General features: G+C 47.9%; 1 protein-coding gene across 1 annotated transcript in view; it reads right to left on the minus strand.

The window, feature by feature from the left end:
* The window catches only part of TBX4 (T-box transcription factor 4), a gene marked incomplete at both ends in the record, with an annotated part of 30,764 nt that extends 8,671 nt beyond the window's left edge, over positions 1-22,093 (minus strand). Inside the window, 4 exons of the mRNA XM_082294865.1 lie at positions 7,440-7,587; positions 9,195-9,314; positions 21,012-21,106; positions 21,938-22,093. Of these exons, the coding sequence (XP_082150991.1) occupies positions 7,440-7,587; positions 9,195-9,314; positions 21,012-21,106; positions 21,938-22,093 (519 nt within the window). The remainder of the gene's footprint in view (positions 1-7,439; positions 7,588-9,194; positions 9,315-21,011; positions 21,107-21,937) is intronic.
* Positions 22,094-22,804: the final 711 nt, after the last annotated feature.

Genomic DNA, 22,804 nt, shown 5'->3' on the forward strand with positions numbered 1-22,804 from the left:
AATTGCCTCAGTGCTGGCAGAGGAGCCAGAGCATCCCCAGGGTGATGTCACTGCTACCCCCTCCATGTCACACGTGCTGACCAGACTGTGAGACAGCCCAAGCCCAAAGTCCAATGTGAGCTTACACAAACATCCTTTTAATTTTTATTTTTACTTTCACCCCCATCTCCCTCCTTTGTGCTGCTCACACACTTGCACCTGGAATTTCAGCTGTTAAAGAACTCAACTTCTTCATTTTTTTGTCATTCCCCAATCAGCAAGAAATGTCAAAAAAAAGGGTGTCATTTGCTCCTCTCACTTAATTTTACTTAGGAAAACAAACTCCTCTAACTTCTAATCTCTCACACTGCTGAGTAATGTCAGCTCCAGGGCTCGAGGGCTTCAGCCAGTTTGCAGGATGGGGCCCAAAGGCTGGGAGCTGAGCAGGGGAAATGGTGCCACATTCTTTGTCACAAGGCAAACTCGCCTTGAAATCACCAGTAAAATGTATTTACTTTCATATGAAATTTGGGGAGTTGATTTAAGAGCTCCCTGTTTCGCCAAGGTATCAGATGTCATATGATGCAGTGGTTGCTATGGCAACCCCCCTTTTTATATTGAATAGTAAATGGCTACGAAAAAGCCACATAATTTTATGGTTGCTCCCAGGGGATCACATAACTAATATAAAATCTTGCATTTCAATATATTTTCTGCTTCTTTCTTCCTTCCCTCTATTCTTTCAAAGTGAAAAAGCCTTTGAGCTGAGGCTGGCCCTGGTCCCACATTGGGACTCGGAGCTGGAGCACGACGACCCAGAACAAAAACCTGACAATCCCGTTTTTTTGCATGGAAAAAATGGTGTTTTAATCAAGGAGGCTCTGCAGAATCATCTCAATTAATATTTAGAGCATTTAGTGGTATAAGGCATCCCAAACTGAAGGGGTTTTTAGGAGTGAATGGTTTGGAGGTGCTCCATCAGCACCGGAGCTGACCCAGCTGTGCTGCCCAGATGTGTCCAGGGGGATGTGGGATCACAGTTCCCTCTTCTCCTGCATCCTGGGACTCACAGGGACACCTCACCCCAAAGCCAGCCATGAAAATCACACCATCATTTACATTGGGGAAGACCCTTAAGATCCTCTAGTTCCACCAAATAAAACATTATATCCCACACCCTCTCCAGCAGATAAAACACGAGGTCGAAAATTCCCTGAATCTCATCCCGTGGATTTTCCCTTTCCAGGGAAAGACTCCCTTTGCTCTGCCCCAAGGCAGGGACAGGCTGCAGCCCCCACCAGCACAGGCTGGGCTCTTCCCAGCCAGTCCCAGTCCCGAGTCCAGCCAGGCTGCTCCTGCAGGGCTGTGGAGGAGCCTCCCAAATCCACACGTTTGTCCTGGCAGTCGGCACAGCAGGGAATAAAAGAAAGGCTGGAAAATCCTGGGAAAAGGTTCAACATGAGCTCAGACAAACAGTTCCTTACAAGATGGCCAAAGCTGGGATTTCTGGGTTTTTTCTGTCTCGGTCCTTTTTCATCTCCCATCAGCTGGAATTCATCAGGTGTTTCCTGGCCTTGGGATACAGCTTTGGGGTGGATTCCACCTCCACTCTGGCATGGGAGGGTTTTTCTGGAGGGACCCCAGGTGTGACATCCTGGGACACCCCAAGTGTCACCCCCACGCTGTCCCCTGCCCTCCTGCCCTGCCCAGACAGTGACCTCTTCCCCTGCCCTTCCCCAGGCCAGCTCCCACTCCAAACTAGACCATTTCAGGGTCCGATTCCAGTTAAATTTTACCAAAATCCACTGCATTTGACTCACATAAAGCAGCAATGTAACAACAAAAAGATTTAACAAACAGAAGTAAATCTTCTTTTCAACCACCAACTCCACTGACCACTTCTTCCCCAGCTATTTAAATGGAAACCCTGGATCCACTCATCCCTGTGGAACACACGCCATTCCCAGTGGCACACAGCTCTGCTCTGCTCCTTTTTATTCTCAGCAAACAATGTAAAACTTCACATCAGACTTTGTAATTTATTTGGGCACCACTATTGCTCTGACTTCCTAAAATGAATGGGTACCAAAAGAAAAAAAAAAAAAAAAGAAAATAATATTTTCATGGATATTCTTTCAGCAGAAGGCTTAGTGATGCTCTGAAAAAACTGCCTGCAAATTTAGGGCTGGACAAAAGGGTTTTCCCAAGGTTTAAATGGACTGAGAAAAAAGGTGGTTTAGTACTGGGAGAGATTATATATATATATATATATATATATATATATATATATATGAACTCTTATACATCATAAATATAAATATAAATATAAATACATATTGCATATATTCCTTATATATATATCAGAAATCATATATACTATTAAAAAGAAATCATATATACACATATATAAAATACATGTCATATATATATACATAGAAGCCATTTTTTACTGAAAATAAGGGTGTGAAAGTGCTCTCCTGCTACAAAGACACCACAGCATTGCTCTGAGCAGGACAAGAGGGGTGAGGCTGTGTCCTTTCCCCCCAGGCAGGATTGCCCCTGGGAGCTGCTGTGGCCCCATCCCTCCCTCCCTCCCTCCCTCTGGTGATCCCAGTGCCGGGGGGAAGCTGCTTCCAAGGCAGCACATAAACCTCCCACCAGCACCCGAGAGGAAACTGCTTGGCCACAAGTCATAAAGCAAACAAATAAAAAAATTATGAATCAAAATTAGGGTTTTGCAAGATTAGCAGGACGTGAAGCTAATTAAAAGCGCCTGAGTGCGTCTGACGGGCACAGGCAGAAAAAGGCTAAGATTTAATTAATAGAAAAATGAAAAGGAAACCCCAGGACTAGGGGAAAAATTAAGGCTTTCAGTGATAATCACATAAAACCAAGTGTGCAAATATTAAATCTGAAGAGAAATAACAAACTCATCAGCTTTAAAGAGTAAAGCCAGTAAACAGCAGATTTGGGTCAAGAAAAACAGGAATATCACTTAAAATGCTGTCATGAGTGACAGGGCATCTATAATATCCTGTAGCTTTAAACCTCACTTGGTTACATCTCAGAAACTACAACGAAAACTTTATTTTAAAAATAGATACAGTAATTAAGGCAATTAAAAGGCACCAGCAGCAGCCCAGGAGCAAGGTAGGTACAAGGCTTGTAACAAAACCAAGCCCTGCAATGCTGTGTTGAGGAGGATTAAATTAAATATTTACTTTTATTTGTCACAACCTCCACTTCCAATCTCCATTTATTACTTATCTCTTTCATTTGTTTGCTTGTTTCCCTGCAGGAATACCTTTATACATTCCAGAATCTATTCTTCATATTTTTTTCAAGAAAATAATTTCCAATTGATCTGGTCGCAGTCAGAACCTCTCAGGAACACTGATGTGATGCTCCTGCCCTTTCCAAGCTGGCCTGGCTGCAGGAGCTGAGTCCTCTGGCAGAGAGGTTTCATTTCAGTGGAGTCACTGACAACAACAGCACAACAACAGCACAAACCCCTCCTGGGATGCTCCTCTCCCATTTTCCAGCCAGTGAGTGCTGCCCTTACGTGACTCTGAGCGCTCACAGCCTGCCCAAAACCAGGCAAGAGAGGCCTGGGAGTGAGGCTGGAATGTTTTCTCCCAGCTGCCATCCAGCTCATCATTAACTCCTCTGGGTACTAAAAGCCCCATTCCTCAGATCCTCAGAGAAGGATCCCAGGCTCCTGAGCTGCCAGCACATGTCTGGAGCCACCAGTTGTGGTCAGTCCTCCAGCCAATGCCCAAAAGGCCTCCCCATGTCCTCCCTACAACCTCACTGCAGCTCTGAGCTGCAGCCCCTCAGCCACCCCCTCATGGCCCTTCACACCCCCCTGTGCACCCTTCACCCGCCGGGGCTGGGAGCTGCCCCACAGCTCCATAAGGATGATCTCACGGGCACCTTCCACCCTCTGTTTATGTACTTTAAACCTCTGAATAAAGTGGAATTCCATTCCTGAGGATTTATCACTGTGGAGAGACACACTTGCTATTTGCCCATATTGCCCTGAATCGACTTTCTAAAGAGGTACAGGTGTTACGTTCCCCTTTCCAGCAGAGATGGGATTTTTGTGCATCCTCTACAGCTGAGATTAGCACAAAAGAACCTGGAGTGATGGAGCAATTCCTGTTTTTTCACCTGGAAAACACAGCTAGGCATTTCCCAGGCAGCATCCACTGGGTAAGGGATGTGCCACCCTTGCTGGCACTTACAAGATCATTTTCACCTCTGCAAATGCCCTGTTACTCCCGTGGCATCAGAGAGCAAAGCACCAGCCCTGCCAGCATCCCTCATGCTCATAATCACTCACCAGCCCCACATAAATCAGAGGCTCTATCAGGCTGATTATCTCTGCATGTAATGCTTTGAAAATACATAAATTCAGATTTCACTCTAAGCATAGGTGGCTTACAGTGCTTTCTTTGGGATCAGATAGACCTCACTGTAGCTAAACATTACAGTGGCTGCTGATTTCTTAATCCATTCTCAACATGAAAGTTCCTCAGTTGTTAAGCCTGCTGTGAAAGAAGCCTTTCATGGATGAAAAATCCCCCCGGAGCAAAATATACAGCCCACGTTTTCAGGCTGTGGTGTGTGAGCTGGGCACAGGCTTACCTGCCACAAAACCTGCTCAGCCACAGGGGTTTGAGGCAGATTACAGAGCTCTGAATTTGTTCTGATATAAAACCTGCTCAGTTTTACCTGCCTGCATTGACAAATGCCTCCCATGCCTCTGGCTGTAACTAATAATTTACCACAACAGGTAACAGGCCAGGGGAAGCAGCAGGAGTGAGGTTTGTGAGGCTGGAGAGGAAGGGCTGCGTGTCAGAGAGTGAGGCTTTCCCACATCCCCAGCACGGTAAATAATCTCCAGTCTAATTCCATGGATTGCAGCAAAGGCTTCAACTCCACAGTTTATTAATTAAGATGTTTATCTTACTTATTTTAAGCCTCAAATGTGCCTCCACTTCTTATAAACTCCGTGGGGCTGCTTGTCCCTGGTATTAAGCAGCTATTGCAGTGCTCAGAGTCAGCGCATGGATTCATTTATCAACGGAATAATGTGAAATTTCTGCCACCTTTCAGGTGAGATCCTGGGAGCTGGCTCAGAGGAGCTGCACCCCATATAGGGATGGGGACACTGCAGTGGCCAAGTGGCTGGGCAGCCGCCCACACACCCAAAACTGCCCCAGCCAAGGCTGCAGAAATCCTCACTCCACGTGGTTTTGAGGTTTGGAGGAAATCAAAGACAAAAGGAAAGGCAGGCAGGCTCCGCTGGCGCACGGGAAGGCAAACAAACCCTGTGGCTTTTCTGACTTGTTTTTCTTAGGGAGCTTTAAGAAAGTGTTTGCAGTCGCTGGGAACAAATTCCTAGAAATGAGAAGCTGTTATTATTCCTAACGTAATGCCTTCGTGGGACAGGCCCTGCCCAGCCCTGGGACATCGGCCACCCCTGCAACAGCACAACAGCTCTCAGTGTGAGTTGATGGGAGCATTCCCCCTCTCCTGGTGCAGGGTCCAGCTCTCCCCCACATGCACCACAAAAAGTGCAGCACCACGTCTCTAAAGCTGATTATTAATTTAGAAACCTAATGAGGAGCTCTCTGAGAATGGGCTCAATCCCACTTAGCCAGGCAGGTTGTCAGTGCCTGAATTGAGCAGCAAACCAGGCACTTCAAATAGATTATTTCAGGCATTTTCCCATTAATGTGAGAGGAAAGGTGCTGGGCAGTGGTACAAGGCTGGCATGGCTCAAGGGCACTGAGCAGGACTCATCTGGAGCCATGGCATGGTGGATATTACCCCAAAACCTCAACTAGAGTCCATACTGTCTCACTAGGGAAATCTTGTGGGAAGACAAGCAGGCTGTTCATTGGAAAGGGGGGAGTGTTTAAAATCTCCCCTGTTAAAATGCAGCATTAAAATCTCAGTTAAAAAATGACAAAGTCAGGAAAAGCAAACGTTTAAAGTTGCAAAACCAACACGGCACATCCTGTTTGTTTTACAGCCACATCGCACATCCTGTATGTTTTATGGTTTACATTTTACAGCATAAACAGTCGTATATTAAGCTGCAGAGTTAACCAAGAGAAAAACAGAGAGCAAAAAGTGCCACGTGCAAAGCCAGGGGGTCGGGATGGCTGTGGCACCGAAACGGTGGCAGGAGTGGCTCTGTGACACTTTTACTGTGCGAGCCCTGATGCAGTTGTTTCATTTCATTTCCGTGGTGCTTCCCCCCTTCAGGGGGAGCAGAGATGGGCTGTGATTAATAACAGCAGCATTAAATGGTGCCGGGGAGCCTTTGAAGTTCACACATGTTTTGGTGGGGTCAGTAGGTTGGGGAGGGGGTCAGGGCCCAGCGCGGGGCTGGGTTATCACCGGGTCCCTGCCAGAGCCCGGCGCGGCCGCAGCACCGGCGACGCGCGGCACCAACGCAAGGCTTTCGGAAGCTCAAAATCTGCAAAAAATTACAAACACTGGCAAAAATTCTGGATTTTTAGCAGTGTTTCAAGCTGGTGGGGTCATCCTGCCTATGGAGTCAACCCCCTAAAGCTCCAGCTGATTTAGCTGTTTCAGAATTGCACTTTCTGGACAGCTTTGGGAGGCATCAGGATGTGGACTCCAAGTGAAAAGCTGCTCTTTAGAGGCTCGATGCACAATCACTTTAAGCAAGACAGATACACCCCTTCCCACTCTGCACCCTTCTCACAGCCTCCCTTGCCTCCCAAACTACTGCTGCTTAAAACACCATCAGGTTAAAAATCACATTTTGATGATATCAATTAGATTCTCTTACCTGTGGTACAAAGAGGAGCTGATGGCGCTAAACCTAGAAGAATTTTAAACTCTCTTCCCTTCCTCTCACCAAGGACAGTTTATTTTCACGTGACTTTCAGCTCAAATTGTGCAAACCAGACAGGTCTCTGTTTTTATATGCAGTATCTGAGCACTCACTCTCCTGGCAGGCTGGAAGGGTCCTTGGTCTGAGTTATTAAATGCATTGGGGAAGATAACGGCGTGCTCCCCACCTCTGCATTCCCAATACACATGAATCAAGATTTTCCAAATAAAATACTTCATCTTTTATAGGGCTGCCAAAGCCAGTTTAGAAAATCAGGAGTTTATGCAACCTCTTTCTGTGAGCTGCATGTACCACGTGCCGGGCTCAAAATCCCACAGCACTGCCTGGAAAGTTCCTGGGCACAAAAGAAAATGTCGGTAGCATCCAGCAGGACACAACTGAGCCAATCATGGCTGTGTTTCCAAGAGCAGGGGAAGCACATGGACCCTTCCCTTCGCATTCAACACCTCCCACAGCACAAACACTGTTGTTCCTTATGATTAAATGAACTGTGACATCCCGCCCAGCAGCCCAGACACAAACTCAGCATTGCAGGCCCAAACCCCTTGCAGAGTGTCTCTCTTACGTGTCCAAAGGGATCCAGGTGGTTGTTGGTGAGTTTTAGCTTCTGGAAGGACACCAGCTGCCGCATCCAGTGGGCTCCCGTGGCCGGGGAGTCGGGGTGCACGTACAGCCGGCCTGGCATGGCCGGCTCGGCCTTCCCAGCCACCATCCTGCAAACACAGAGGGACAGATGGCATCACCTTGGCACAGCCCGGGCACAGGAGAGCTTTTTGTCCTTGGATGCATCTCAGCGACCCTCTCGCCAGCCCTAGGGGGATGCACTGGGACACGGGGACTGTAGGAGGCTCCTGCTGCCCATGGGGCTTTTGGGACCCTTGTTTCAGCATCACAGGCTGGCAGAGTAACCCCATCCCTGCTCCCACGCTGAATTTCCTTGGGGCAGTGTCTCCACATTGGCACTGGTCAAGGAGGAGATCTTGTCTGGGTTTTTGGAAGCCTTCAAAGAACTTTCTGCAAAGGGAGATGGCCCTCAACAGCTCCCCAGGAGAAAGTACCTGTGGGCAAGAGTGGAACTTGTGTGGCTGCACCCTTCACAGCCTTTCCCAGTGGGAAGGGGCTGCTTCCCACTCTGGGGCTGCTCCCAGTACCCTTTTGCAGTTCCCCTTGCCCCACACCACCACCAGCTCTCATGGACACAAGGCCCAGCCATGAGACATCATTTAGTGGCAACGCCCTCATTACTCCACATTGTTCTCCTCTTATAAAACCCCAATAAAAGTAGTATTACCAAAAACAACAGAAACTTTCCACAGCAATAAAAGGAAACGGAGAAACAGCTCTAGGGCTGGCAAAAACTAAATTAAACAGAGTTAACAACTATCCATCATCTCGGTTCAATGTCTGAAACACATGAAGTGGCCACTGTGGCACAGAGACCCTCATTCCACTCCTCTTCCCCAGCGGCATTCCGGGACAAAAGCACACGGAAAAGGGATTTTGTTTTTAAACTGGAGCAGCCAGTTTAAGTGCAAGTAAATTATTACTGCTTTCTGGGATGTCACCGGCCTCGTTCCCTGTGAAATTTTCCACTGCTTTTCACCAGGCAGCAGCTGGTGGAAGGGTTTGGGGAAACCACAGCGAATAGTGGCAGTGAGGGAGGCTGTCGGGCATTTTGTGGGGGGAAATTGAAAGAGAAAACAACACGTTTCCTTTGTCAGAAAGCAAAAATCCCAGCTGCCTCTCGGGTAAGTAACTTCACTGGGAAAGGAAGGGAAAAATAACAGAAGACAATCAAGGCTCTGAGTAAACCACCCCACATTTCACTTTATAGCTGCTCTCCTAAAAGCAAAATATTACTATAGAAGAAAGGAATTTAAAACTTGTCTTGAGTCACATAGAGACCTAATTTTGAGGGCCAAAATGATCATCCTGTCCAGCCTCTGGTACAAGGCAGGCTGTGGTTTTACCCTCCTACACTGCACATGTAGGATAACCTGTGCTTGTCCTAAAGCATCTTCTCCAAGGAAACTCCCCAGCCTAGAGCACTTTGGGGATGGACAACTCACCATCCCCAGCAGCACTTTTTTCCAGCAGTTAATCACCCAGCCTGTTAATAATATTTCATTTTCTATTTGTCTCCTTTAAACTTCCAGCCCTGGCTCTTGTGTCCATCATTGCTCCACCAAAAAAAGCTCCAGGATGTTGGCATCCTTCCCATGGGAAGGTGTTTATGCCGGTTTCTAAGTTTGCATGACAGATGGTTGATCCAATTGCAATTTTCCTATGGAAAAGAAGGCAAACAGAAGTGTTGTCTTACCATTTATTGTCACAGAATTTGTACCGGTGGTCGTCGGCCGGGACGATGTCGATCAACAAAATGTACTTGGTCTTGGGGTTCATTCCAGTCACTTTGACCTTGTAACTGGGAAACATCCTCCTTAGGAAAAGCAGAGGGGTATCACATTAGCACTGGAAGCACTGGAACTTATCACGAAGCACTGGAACTGATGGAAGCGTGGAGCAGCAGCCCAGAAAACAGATCCACCATCAAGTGAATTCACGTGAGGACAAATGAGCTACAAAATATTGCTGCTTTTATGTCCCCTGAATTAAACTCTCTCTTTCAAGAGAGTGCAAAAGGGGGCACAAATTTTGATGAGGGTATAGTGAAGGGGGGCTATGGGGCAGTGCCAGGAAAAGGAAAGTGCAGAGAGAGATATGGGGGGATCGACACACCCCTGTTTGTGGGAGGCTTGGACAAGGAGCCCTCACTTCTACAGGAAGCTCTACCTGGCTTATGGCAGCATCAAAATTGCAGATTTCTTGCTGCTGTGGAAGTGTTTGGAAAGTCAGGAGACCTGACTACATTTCAGAGGAAAATGAGACATGCTTTGTCATTCACACGATCCCAATATCAACCAGGTCCCCCACTACTCCTGTGTTCCCTCCAACAAACTGAGAACTGAGGATCAACAAAGCCTGTGGGAGACGAAGGGTTAAGCCCTGTGGTGGTGCAGACAGGCTCCTCTTGCCCTCCCAGATTTCCCAAATGCACAGCACGACCATTAAACCTTGCTGGAGCCATGAGCATGGCAGAACTTCCCACCAAATGTGCCCATCCCACTGGCTTCCACAACCAACACCAAACCAGAGAGCCACACAAACCAGGGCATCACTACAGAACATTTACATGTCTTACAGACCTAAAGAGTCTTTGTGATACTAAATAATATCTTTTTATAAAGCTGTGGCTGGGAAAACAGCAGATTCCATCACAGTCTGGTCTTGCAATCCAAAGGAGATGGCCCAAAGGGATACTGACACTGCCACGGGCTTCCCAATCCCTTGAGACTGTGTCAGTAGCCAGGATTTGCAGGATTAGGCACTTCACATCCTCAGAGTAACTATTTTCTTGGCTCCATCTTCCCCACCTCCTCCTCATCCAGTAAAAACACCCAAGTCAATAGAGCAAACTGGCTCACCACAGCTTTGCAGCCACCAGCCAGGACACAAAGTTCTCCTTCCCATCGGCACAAGGGGATGGAGGATGAGAACTGCCTCATCCTGGACTCCTTCTAATTACGTGAATTAAGATGGGCCCAAATCCTGATGCCATTTCTCCATCAGACATCGAGGCCACTTTGTCCCCCACTTTATCCCTCTTTTCCTGAGCTGGTCCAGGTCTGCAGCAGCATTTTGTCGCTGCTTGGGGAGAAGGCAACAAAATGGGCCCTGTTCAAATTCGTTTCAATTGACTCTTTTAACCGCCCTGCATAAATTCCAGATGTTTACCATGTAATTAGCCTAGACTAAAAAGGGGTGGTTTACCAATGTCCCTCTTTGATTTTCATTCATAAACTCTGCACTCCTCTTAACCTTGTCCTCCTACAGGTAAGCACCTGGGTAAATACAGTAGGACATTTCAATTTGTGAATACACAGCCCAATTCACACATTGAAAAAAATTGTATAAGGAATCCAATCTGAATGCCAAGATTTTTTTTTTTCCTTAATTAGGTCTTAAAATGGCATTTAAAAATGAAACAAAAAAAGAAAAAAAAGGGGAGAAAATTATTAAAAACCAGAAATGAGATGGACACAATTTGACAGTTTGTCATACCTGCACTGGGGATTTTTATAACATTGAGCTTCTGAATTTCTTTTTTCCTCAATCATTTCATTTACTGTAGAACATCCAAGCTGCTAAAGTAGCTGAACTGATATATTGTAAATGTTAAGTGCTTTTTTAATGGCATTTAAAATTAAGCTTCAGCATATGGAGTTCATATAGCATGGACATGCCTGAGTTTATAATGTTCTTTAGTATAGCCCTCTAAAATAAATACAAAGAGCCAAAGTACTACTATAATATATACAGCTGAAATTCTTTAAGGATAACAAATGGGGACTCACATCTGATTGAAGGTGTTGCTTAACTTGCAAACCACTCACTATCTCGCAGTGGTAGCATTGTACTCAGCAGTCCACAGACCCAGCTACAACCAAGTTTGCCAACTCTCCACATTCTTTTCCAGGAAAACACAGGGTAGATTTTAGTAATTTGGCTGTGCGTGGACATTTAATCATTATTATTAGCTGCTGCATTTTGGCCTTAAATAAAAAATATGCGACTAATGTGCTGTCCAGGGACTTGTCAGTTTAATTTTCTTAATGAAAACATATTTCTCAACCCCTTGGCAGAGGCTCGTTTAGTAAATATCTCTTTGCAATATGATACAAACATGGGTTGTGCATTTCTGGTGGGAAGGCATGACAAACCCGAGAGCTGGGGCCAAGGAAATGCAGTCATAGAGACTGAATTAAAAAGAAAAAAAAAGCAAGAGACAGCACCTAATATCATGTCCTGGCCCTTATTAAATGTCCCATTTGAAAGAAGGGAGCAGAAAACCACGGTGGAGGCACCGGGCTGCACCAGCCCTGCCTGGGAGCGAGGCCGTACCTACAGTGGCTCTATAGAGCTCCCTGTCAGCCCTGGGAAGGGGCCAAAAACCTGCCTGCTTCCCCAAATTTACTACAGGTCAATGGAGCTACTCACAGCCACGAGAAGCTGCAGCTCAGCAGTAGCTTTGCATGAGCAGCCCCTCTGGCAGCTCTGTGCCGGCAGGAGCTCCAGGGCGGATGGGCGGCTCCGCGGAGGATGCTCCGCTCCGGCCAGCTCCTGGACAATAGGTTGCTTCATCATCCATTGCTCGGGGACCAGCAGAGGCACAAGAATCACCCAGTGCTGCAATAAAACTTGCCAACGTCTTGCCAAGCTCTGGGAAAGCTCAGCCTGGCTTTGGTGGGAGGTCTGAAGCAAGACCCAGGCAGATCCATTTTATCCACCCTCCTTCCTGCATGGCTCCAAACTGGGGGAGAGCTTTGCTGCACAGAAACTGGGGACAAAAAATGGGAATTTGGGGCTTCCCGAGGAGCATCTGCAAGCAGGTGGCATCTGCTCCTCAGGGCACCTCCTGTGCCAAGGGGAGCTGCAGCCCTGCCTGGGCAAATGGGGCAGCTCAGCGAGGTTCAGTGTTGAGCACGAGTGCAGCACAGCAAAACCCAACTCTCTGGTGAAGTTTGAACCACCAGTACTGAGGATATTAACTGCAGCAATTCCTGGCTTCATCACCTTTTGTTCAGACCCAAAACCTGTTTGGACACACAGTCCATGGGCTGGAGCAAATGCCCTGAACGTGCCAATGACAACACCATCCCTGGGGTGGGGACATCCAGCACTGGACCAATTTCCTTCCAATTTATACTGCTTTTTTTGAAAGCCACACCAGGTGTGTGTCCAGCCCAGCAGCACACCTTAGGCAGAGGCAGCAGGGCCACTCAGGGAGCAGGGCTCAGCAGCCACCACCAGCCCCACAGCTCCCCTGCCCACCCAGGGACCGGCCATGAGCCCTCAGAACACCCGTGTGACACACAAGGGATGCAGCACAAACAGCCAAGCACCAGACCCAGCAGCCTCTTCTGCAAAACACCAAATTGGTAGGACCCCAATTATAGGCACATTCAAACCCATTTCTCCCTCCCTCCAGCTCCAGCCAGAGCAGAAGGGACCATCCAGACCCGTCCTGAGGGCCTTGTGTGCCCCTCAAAGGTCTCTGCTGGGTTTAGTGGCTCGGACAGGCACGTTCCTGTCCTACTCCCTGCACTGCAGCTCTCACTGCCCTTCACAGGTCAAACCTTACATCAGTTGTTATGCTCACAAGAGAAAGGCACCCTCAAAGAAAGCGATCATGGGGAAAGGCTACGGTGCCTCCTGTGTGAGCAGGACACCCCACATGGCATTAAAATCTCACAGTCTGGCACCCAGTGATGCTCTGGGGAGAGCAGAGGGGCTGAGCCTGGCTCTGGGGACTGTGGGCAGTGAGAGCAGGGTTGGCATCACCAGAGCTTGGCACCACACTGCCACAGCCCCAGCTAAACCCTTCCTTGCAGATGAAATGTAGCAAAAACAGTAAAAGCCAGGAAAATAAACAAGCAGCACAATTCCACAGGCCTCCCAAGCTTCAAAGATGATGTGCTAGTGAATTATTTGTTCTGATAATGAAGCAGTCACTGCTTAGCTAAGTTTATGCTAGGCACATTTTATCTCTACATGATATTCACAAATTGTTTTAAAATGAACTGTTAGAATAAGCATCTCTTGTTTATTTATTTATACTATTACTATCCAATCCCCTTAACCGTGGAGCAGCTGCTGACACGGAGCCAAAGCTTCTATTATGTTCAAACAAAGTTTAATTGATGTGTAATTGGCTGGTTGGATTTGGAAGTGAGCGATAAGAGGAAAGCTTTGCTTTCCTTTGGGGCAGCAGTTCCCAGCCTTTCAAGCTTGGCCTCTTTGTGGGCATCTCACGTGTATTTTAATCCCCATATGAGCAGGTCTGGTTGATCCTGGAGAGATGGGTGGCTGCAAAGCTCCCATGTGCAAAAAAATCTTATTTTTTGGGCAGTGGATAGCAAACCAGAAAAGTGGAGAGGATCAGAGCTGACTGAGGAGCTCAAATACTCATCTGAGCCGTGCCTGTGCTGTGCCACACTGCACATCAGCGACAAACCCTCACTGGCCTGCTGCTCACCAGGATTTAATCTGGCCTTCACTTAGATGCCAACACCATTCCTGATGTCCCTGTGGATGCACTAGCTGGGAAGGGATGTCTCTGATCAGCACAGGGTAAGTAGGGAATTCAAACAGTATTTCCATAGAGGAAACTGCATGGAAACAAAACACCTGAGCAACTCAAGCCATGTCCTCACCATGGACAAGGCTGTCAGTGCTCTCTGAGGCCCATGGGTTTATGGGGACTGGTGCTCATTGCACATCCCTGAATGTGGATGGTCCTTCAGATACTACAACGTGCTTCTTTCTGTCCTTTCAAGGGGCTAAAAACATCCCCAAGCACTTACTAGCTGAAGTTCTATTTTTTAAGACAATAAGATAAAGATTTCCAAAGACAGACAAAGATTTTACAGTCCTTGCTTTTGGGGTGGTCAAGTAAAGCAGTGACTGATTTTTGGAAGCTCCTGTGTGGTGCTGCCTGGGAAGGTGCTGCCCATGGCAGATCAGGCTGCAGAAGGATCAGAAAAGTACTGCTCACTCAACATCTTGGCTAACAAGCCATGTCATGGCTGAGCAACCACCTCCTCAGAACCTGCTGGGCATGCTGAGATGCCACCAGAGATGGTTTCAGAACACCGAGGCAGATGACACACCTGCATCCCTGAAAACAACTAATGTGGCCCCAAATTCTTCTTGAGAATTGGCCATGGCTGCTTGAGGATGCTTCTCCTTGTCTTCATTGTTAGAAGGGGAAAGAATGGTGTCCGGAGGCTTCAAGAACTATGTCTCCGTCTTGATGACCTTTCTTCATTTTTTTCTAATTGCCCTTCTTTTGACAAGTATTTCTTCCACTGACTTAACGCATCTTTAAAAATAATATTCTCCAGGGCAGATTGAAACAAATTTGGGGATGTCAGCTGTTTCTTTTAGCCTTTTAAATGGCATTTCCTTTTTGATAGATTCTTGCTTTCAGAAAATACTTTAGAGAGATCAAAGAGTTTTTCAACAGGGTCCCATTTTCCCAGTGTATCCTAACCCTCAGTCCCTTATTTCTCTTATCACCCACGCCACTCCGTTATGACGCTCTGTATACAAAGTAAGAGCAGTTAACTTTGAAGTGCTGGATTAGCCCATGCCAGATCCTTGCCTCAGAATAACAAACAATACAGGTTCAACAGGAGTTCTCATCAGTAGTTCATTTTTCAGCCCCAAATTCACTGTCACTAACACAAGCAACATTGAACTCTCAGTCTATGGGCAGATAGGAGAGATTTATCTGGTGGCAGGACCATGACCTAGTGATGAGAAGGTCAGACAGTTAAGGGATTTTTATATTTTGGAATGGCGAGGTTGTATTTTTTCCTTCTGGCTAGCACATCTAATTTTTAAATAAAACATTGTTTCTCACATACTTGAGAACTTGGTTAGCTGGATGGCTGCTTTCATGGTCTAGAAACATTTCCTCTCTTTGCCCCATGGTGACTTGAGGCACAGGCAGGCTCCTGGCCACGGGCTGCTTCTCTGGGCTTTCATTTTGCCGCAGCTGAAGGTCCCAACGTGCCTGAGGATGGGAGAGGTGGTGCCAGCAGCACCAGCAGCACAGCACAAAGGTGCCTCAGAGAGAACCTGGGCAGGAGCGTGGCCACCAACAGCATTTCGGGGCAGGTTTGCTCCCTCTCCAGCCCAGCTCCCTCGGCAGTGCAGCCCCTCCTGCTCCATGTGGGCTTCGGAGGAGCCGAGGCAGCCTCGGCACTGGTGGATCCACAGCCCCAGTGTCCAGGAGCCTTTGAGGCAGCAGCAGAGCCCCAGCAGCGGTTGGGACCTTCCCCAGCTGGTCTGGCCTTGACCAAAGCCTCCCCTCACCCTGCCACAGCTCCAGTGTAAGGACAAGCAGGGAAAGCTTTGGGAACACCCTTAACCATGAACATCCCATGTCTTTAAAAAGCAGGGATTGCTGCTTGAAGAGAGAAGTGTATTAGGAACTAAATTCCCATCCCTGCCCTGCTCGGCGTGCACAAGCTCTGTCTCCCTTGCCAAAGCTGTCGACAACTTTAGCAGCACAGCCAAGAGCCATTGGAGTTTGCTCCTGCTTTTTCTCTAAAATCAGGAGTTTGCCCGAACAGGATAATTCCAGGACCCCAAATTTAGGAGCAAGCAGATCAAACATTCCTCAAATATCTATTTTATTTCTATGTTTTAAATTGACGGCTCACATTCCTTCGTTGATCTTGGATATTAAGGTTTGCTTTTGGATCAAAAACCTTCAGCAGAAATTCTTGTAACTGCCTCAAAAGATTCTGGACAAATATTTCCCTTTAATTGTAATGAGAACTGGGCATCCATATGCCCCACAGAGCCATGGAAAATTTAACTTTTAAAGGATTATTCACACAGGAAAGCTGCACCAGCTTAGCCAAAGCATTTATACTTCTTCAGACCTTGATGTCCTAAAAACTAGTTTTATTTTGGTTTACTAAAGTTGATTAGGAACAGATTTTTTTTCAACTGAAATAAGCCACTTTTAAAATGAAACTTGAACATCTAAAGAGGATTTGCATCTTTTCCACACATGCAAGCTGCTTTATTGGTTCTATTTTTTTCCTCTGCAGCATTTTCCTTCATACGCTTCTTAAAACCTGCTACCATAGAGACCAAAGCTGTCTTTGTACCTGTGCACATCCTACACTCCAGCCAAAACTCAAATTCAGTACCTCGAGCCTCCTGTTACATCTCAGGGATGGTTCTGCTACCACAGAGAAATGACATGTTATTTTCTCTTCAGGAACTGCTCACAAAAAAGTGACCAGGCATCCTGTGAACTGGCATTTTTTACTGCTTAGACAAAAGCTTTATCAAATTGTTTGTCCTTGGCAATACCTGGATAGAAATTGCAATGCTGCAAAGACTGGCACCATGGCAAAAAACCTAGGGAACAGCTAAATAAATAATCTAACAGAAAGAAGAAATCCTGAGCCAGGAACACTGTGGAAGCAAAGATTAACTTCCAGCAGAAATAAAGTCTGAAAGATGAGGTTTCACAAAGAATGGTTTGCCATGAGCTACAAAAAAATTCACAATTGTTCAGTTAAATAATAGCACATAAAAGCAAGAGAATGAAATCGGAAAGCCAGATTTATAATGAAGTCCCTCATTTGCTTTCTGCTTTCCCCACCCCTTGTACAATTTCACAACTATGGAATTCCTAAAATCCCACAGGAAAGGTGTGCACCCTGCTAGGACAGAGCGATGCCCCCACAGCAGGGCGGCCAGAGGGGAGGACTCCAGATGTGCAGCTGCATCTGCATCCTCTAATACACCCTGTGCCCTTTATTAGCATCTAGATTGATTTGATTAATTTGATTGAACAGGACCTCATCGACAGGAACTTTTCAGTGGTGGTGGTTTTTAGGGTATTTTTTGGTTAAATATTTTTTCTGGGGGGAGGGATTTTTTTGGTTGGTTTGGTTTTGGAAGGTTTTTTGTTTGTTTTAACACACACATATTTGTATGTGCATATATATACACGGGAGGGTTTGTGAACAATTATTTCCAAAACCAGGCATGCACAGCTCGCTGTGGGTGCTGGACTCATTCCCCCATCCCTGGAAAGTGCCCCAGCTGGGTGAGAGCAGGGATGGAACCGGGATGCTGGAGCGTGGACCAGGAGCGGCCGCCCCGCCGGGGTTCCACGGAGAGGGGCTGCTCCCAGCCCCCCGAACAACGGGATTCCCTCTGCCTCCCGAAAAACCTGCCCTGCAAAACGCCCCTCGCCAGCGGGGCAGTGCCTGAAGGGATCACCCGTGGCTGCCGCTTTTCCTCCCGTTCCCCTCCGGTTCGGGCAGCCCGCAGGTACCCAGCGCTCCAGGCAGCGCCGGGGACGCGGCAATCTCTGCACCGCATCTATTCAGCCTTTTAAAACCATCACCGGATAATCCTCTGGAGGAGAAATCCGTAATTAGAGCAAACCTCAAAGAAGAGGAAGGAGAGGAAGGCTCTGAGGGATGGAGCCGGCGCCCATCCTGCGGGCGCTGCCACGGGTGCTCTAAGGGATCTGAGCGCTTTTCTCCAAAGTTCAGGAAACTTTGCTAACACAAACTTTTTATCTTTTGACGATCCTTTTAATATAAAATAATCTCTTTTTTTTTCCCCTCCCACAATGAAGCAGTCGGACATTAAAAAGATAGCGAGTGCATTTTAAAGATGTTTCCACTTTATAAATCAAACTTTCTTGGCAACAACATGATTTCTATTTCAATGCTGAGCTTGCTGTGTTCTCCTAGTATCTCCTACAGATCAGTCCTAAGAGGCAGTAATAATCCCCTAAAGTAATTCTCAGCCCTAAATTCTCGATAATTTATAGTTGGCTCGTTCTGTGGAACTCTACAAAGAATGAAACAAACGACTCCCCCTTTCCCCCCAACTAAGTTATCAATATTTGCCTTGTTTATACAAAAAAGCTATTTTACACCATTGCCATGGAATTAACGCTTCCGCTGAGCTTTACATTTCCTCTCCATTGAGTGAACTTGTCATTAAAGTCACTCTTTTTTTTTGTTGTTTGAAATTTAAAAATCAGGCTTCCATTTCTTTTCGTTTGTGCCCCTTGAGGTCAGACAGACCTACGTTTAAATGATTTCAACTAACGGCATTCAGGGGCATCTCTGTGCCTGCTGGGAGGGGGATTAGAGTCCTAATTAGTGCCTGCAATTAGCCGCTTTCCCTCTTTCCACACCCTCCCAATGCTAAATGCAAGTGCACACAAATCTCCATTAGCCATGGGTTTTTTTAATTGGGTCAAGAGGAGGTTTATTATTGCGACTCTCTGTTTAAATAGCTTGGGTAAAATAAAATCTGCATGAAGTAATAATTTTCATTTTGTCCTTTGCATGGGGATTACCAGCAGATTCCAGCTCGTGGGCTGCCCTGCCCTCAGCACGGCCACGCGCGGCATCGCTATGGACCGAGACTCGAGCCGCCACGGGATTTAAGCTGTTCGCTGTTTCGGCCGTTCTCATGCTAATTATTTTGTGTATTTTTGCTGTCGATGCTGCCTCAGAGCCCAGCCCGGGCTGGGAGACCGAGCCCGGTCCTGGCACCGGCGGCGCGGGGGCTGCGGTCCCGCTGAGGAGGCTCCGGGGCTGTGCCTCGCTGCTAAAAACACCGATAAAAGAAAGCCCTCGCCCTGTATTTTGACACCATTTGCAGCCCAACCCAGTGAAAAAAAAAGGTCCTTTTGTTTCGTGTAATTCATCAGCATTTCAGCCATTTCTTCCTTTTTCTTTTTTTTTTTAAATTCAAAACTGTTTCTAAAAAGAAATTTAAATTTCTTTCAGCTCGATGGCGCTGCACTGATTTTCGCAATTGGAGAATTTGGCTCGGGTAACTTAAAAACCACGAAATTTTGTACATCTTGTGGTCTACTCCCCATCCCATCCTCCTGAAAGGTGCGCTGCCAGCTCCACCGGACAAGGAATGTGGGACTGAGCCCTATACATATGGAGTTGTTTAAACAACCCACGTTAAGACTTACAAAGAGATAACATGCACGTTTGGGATGCTTAAGGTCTAGAATTTGGTAAAGATATTACACGTTCCCCTCACAGACACACTCAGATACTATAAATTAAGGGTGAAATATCTGAGGTCTTGATCCCCTCATCTGAGCTGACTTAGGGAGCAGACCTATCCAAATGAATCCGGCTCTTCCCATCAGCAGACACTGCAGAACAAGCCCTGAGATTTTATACACCAAAATAGGGTGTGATAAGGACAGAGTTACCTGCACAATCACTTCATAAACAGCCACACAGCAAATAAATGGAAGATTCCCGGGACGTACACACCCTCTCCAGGGGGACTAATGGGAATATCTTGCTTATTAGAGTACAACTTCCCTACACCGACCAGCTGCTGCATAGAGCAGCACTGCCGGGACAGAGGAAAGCAGAGGGAGAACGCTCACCAATCCCAAAAATCCAGTGCCGAGGGCTGGGTTCTGTGTCTCACAGTGTGAGCAACAAATAGGGGAGGAAAGTCACACACACACACTCCATGAGCACCCCTGGCTGCCCTGCACGAAGGATCAGAGACAACAGAGAAATAAAGAATGCATAGAAATTATTTGTGGGGCTTTTTCTCTGTTTTCTCCCCGCTGTTTGAGTCTGCCTGCACAGCTCGCTAGCACGGTGTGAAACAAGCAATCGCAGGGCACGGCAGAACTTCTCAGCTGTGCTGGAATTAAATTTTAACACCTCAATTTTTCTTTCCCAGCAGCAGCGAGGTGAGCCCACTGCCGCAGAAGCCAAGGACAGACACTTTGGTGCCCACGGTGACACCCGGCTAATTTTCTTGGGAATTATCTGATTCCCGAGCCAGTGATGGTCTGAGGTATAATTCTGATGCTTAATTTTCTGACATTAATTCTGCTATCTCCCACCAGAGCAGCCCAGCCAGGAAAGGAGCCCTGAGCAGATGCAGGGCTGAGTCCTTTGGGGAACTGAAGCCTCTGTGAGACTCTGGTCTCCCTCCCTGGGTGTGCACACTGAGGGAGCTCTAATTTGGTAAAAATAATAGATTGTTTCCAAGGGAAAACAGATTTTTTTTTTACCCAGAAGTGGCACCCATTTCTCTTTCAGTTTTGAGATTAAAAGAACCTTCGCACTGCTAAAACTCTGGTGTAAAATATCCCAGCACAGGTCTTGATACATGACACAGAAAAGGGAAAGGGGTTTGCTTTGTGGGGGAAAAAAAAAAATAAAGCCACAATTATGCTAATATCCTAATTAAAAAATAATTTTAAAAAATAATTACCAGAGAGAATCGGGACTAAATATTCCAAACGACTCCACATTTTCTTGCATCTACAGTCCAATTGCCACACTCAAACACATGTACAGTTTACACTGAAAAAATGATCTTACTAAAATCTGCAATCACAATATTTTTTAAATGTCACTGACTGTGGCAGCTCTGCAAAACCCAGTCTTGGCAATTCAAAACCCAGTCAGGACATTTCATAGAGATCAGAAGCAATACATGTTTGCAGGGAATTTTTACTAACCTGCCTGCTTTGGTTATTATCATTTCTGTGCCAGCTTCATGAAATTTCTTCCATAGCTCCTTCTCATGGAGATAGACTTTGATATTTTCTATTGTCTGTAAAAAAATAAAGATAATGAGAACAGCAAGAAACGATGGAGAAAACCTGGGAGAAGGGCTGGGAAGGGCCGTGGAAGGGCTGAGGCTGGGAACACCCAGGGCCCACGCTGCAGCCGAGGCTCCAGGCAAAGCCACCAGCCTGTGCAGGAGGAGGATGGAGTCTCAAAAATTCCACTGCCCTTTGCCAAAAGTAAGAGAAACAAACGGAGGCCGGTTTTAATTGCAGACTTTCACAACCAGGCAGGACACTGCGGCTAAATGGATTTTTTTTTCTTTTTTTTCTTTTTTTTTCCCTAGGGGAAAAAAAGTCTGTTGGGGTAGACTCGCCCTAAGGCCCCCAAAAACCAGGGCCAGGAGCAGCCGTGAGGACACAGGGACAATGGCTCTGTGTCCAGGGCCGCACTTTGTGCGTTCCACGGGATGCTGGGAACATCGCAGAGGCACGGCCGTGCGCGGGGCGAAGTCACAGAAGTCGCGTTTCATTTAGAGATGGAAAAAACCCCAGTGAATCCCCTGCCGAGCCGCATCCCCGGGAGGAGCAGCGGCGGCTCTGCCACCCATCGGACCCGGCTGCGGCTCTCGGTGCTCGCTCTTTACCGCCCTGCGCACCGACAGCAGGCACGGGGTGGCCTGCTGTGGACAGGGAAAATAAAACAAAATAATAACAACAAAATATAAAAGCAAAAAAAAGTGAAGAAAAATGCGCTTTCCTCGCAATCCCTCCCCGTGTCGTCGCCAGGGTAGATGCGCGGTTACAGGCCGGGCTGGTGGCGGGGGTGAGGGCGCAGCTGGCGGGCAGGGCAGTACGCGGGGCCGGATGGTCCGTACCTGCTCAGGGTCGGGGAGCTGCGGGCTGCTGAGCGGCGTGGTGCTCCCCCCGGCTACGCCGAGGACGGGGGAGCCGGCGGAGGTGTCCGCATGGCCGGGCGCGGGGGCTGTTGGAAACCCTTCCTCGGTTTCAGACAGGCTTTTCTCCTGGAGCATTTCCTTGGGGGAGAGAGGTGCAACGTTAGCTCGCGGCACCAGGGGCCATGTCCAACCCCTGCCCCTCGCCCAGCACTGGACACAGCCACCTGCGAGGTCAGGCCCTCCCGATCCGGCCCGTGGTCTTTCCTCGGGCGGCGGCACTCGGCAACACTGGGATGTGGCACCGCCGGCCCCGGGGGAAGCCGCTTGCCCGGCAGAGCCAGACCGGGCCCGCTGGCCCCCGCGGGGGAGCCGCCCACGCGTGGCTGCGCTCCCGCTTGAGGCCAGGGCAGCTCATCTCTGATGTGGCCGCAGCCCCCCAGCCCCAACTCTCTCTCCTCTGCCCTCCTCCTCTCCCCTCCGGTACCCGTTGGGGAGGGCAGCCCGGCCCGGTCGGTCTCTGTGCCCCGTCCCGTCGGGGCTGCGGGGGCTCCACGATGAAGCGCTGCGGCGGAGACGGACGGTGTAAACAGGGGGAGTGCTGGGCTCCGAGATAAAAGGGCCCCTCTTAAACTTGGACGGAGACTGGGAAAAGCCAATAAAGATAAGGCCTGACAGCTCCGCCGGGGCTGCCGCGCATCAACGCCGACTTTTACAGCGCGGAGGGACGCGGCTGCCCGCCCCGCTTGACGGATGGATGGACAGACAGACGGACGGGCAGCAGCAGCATGGAGGGGGAGCAGCTCCGAGGAGGCTGTGGGGTGCCGATCCCAGGGGCCAAAACCAGCA

This window comes from Coloeus monedula (assembly GCF_965178545.1).
Source record: "Coloeus monedula genome assembly, chromosome: 20".
Lineage (NCBI taxonomy): Eukaryota > Metazoa > Chordata > Aves > Passeriformes > Corvidae > Coloeus > Coloeus monedula.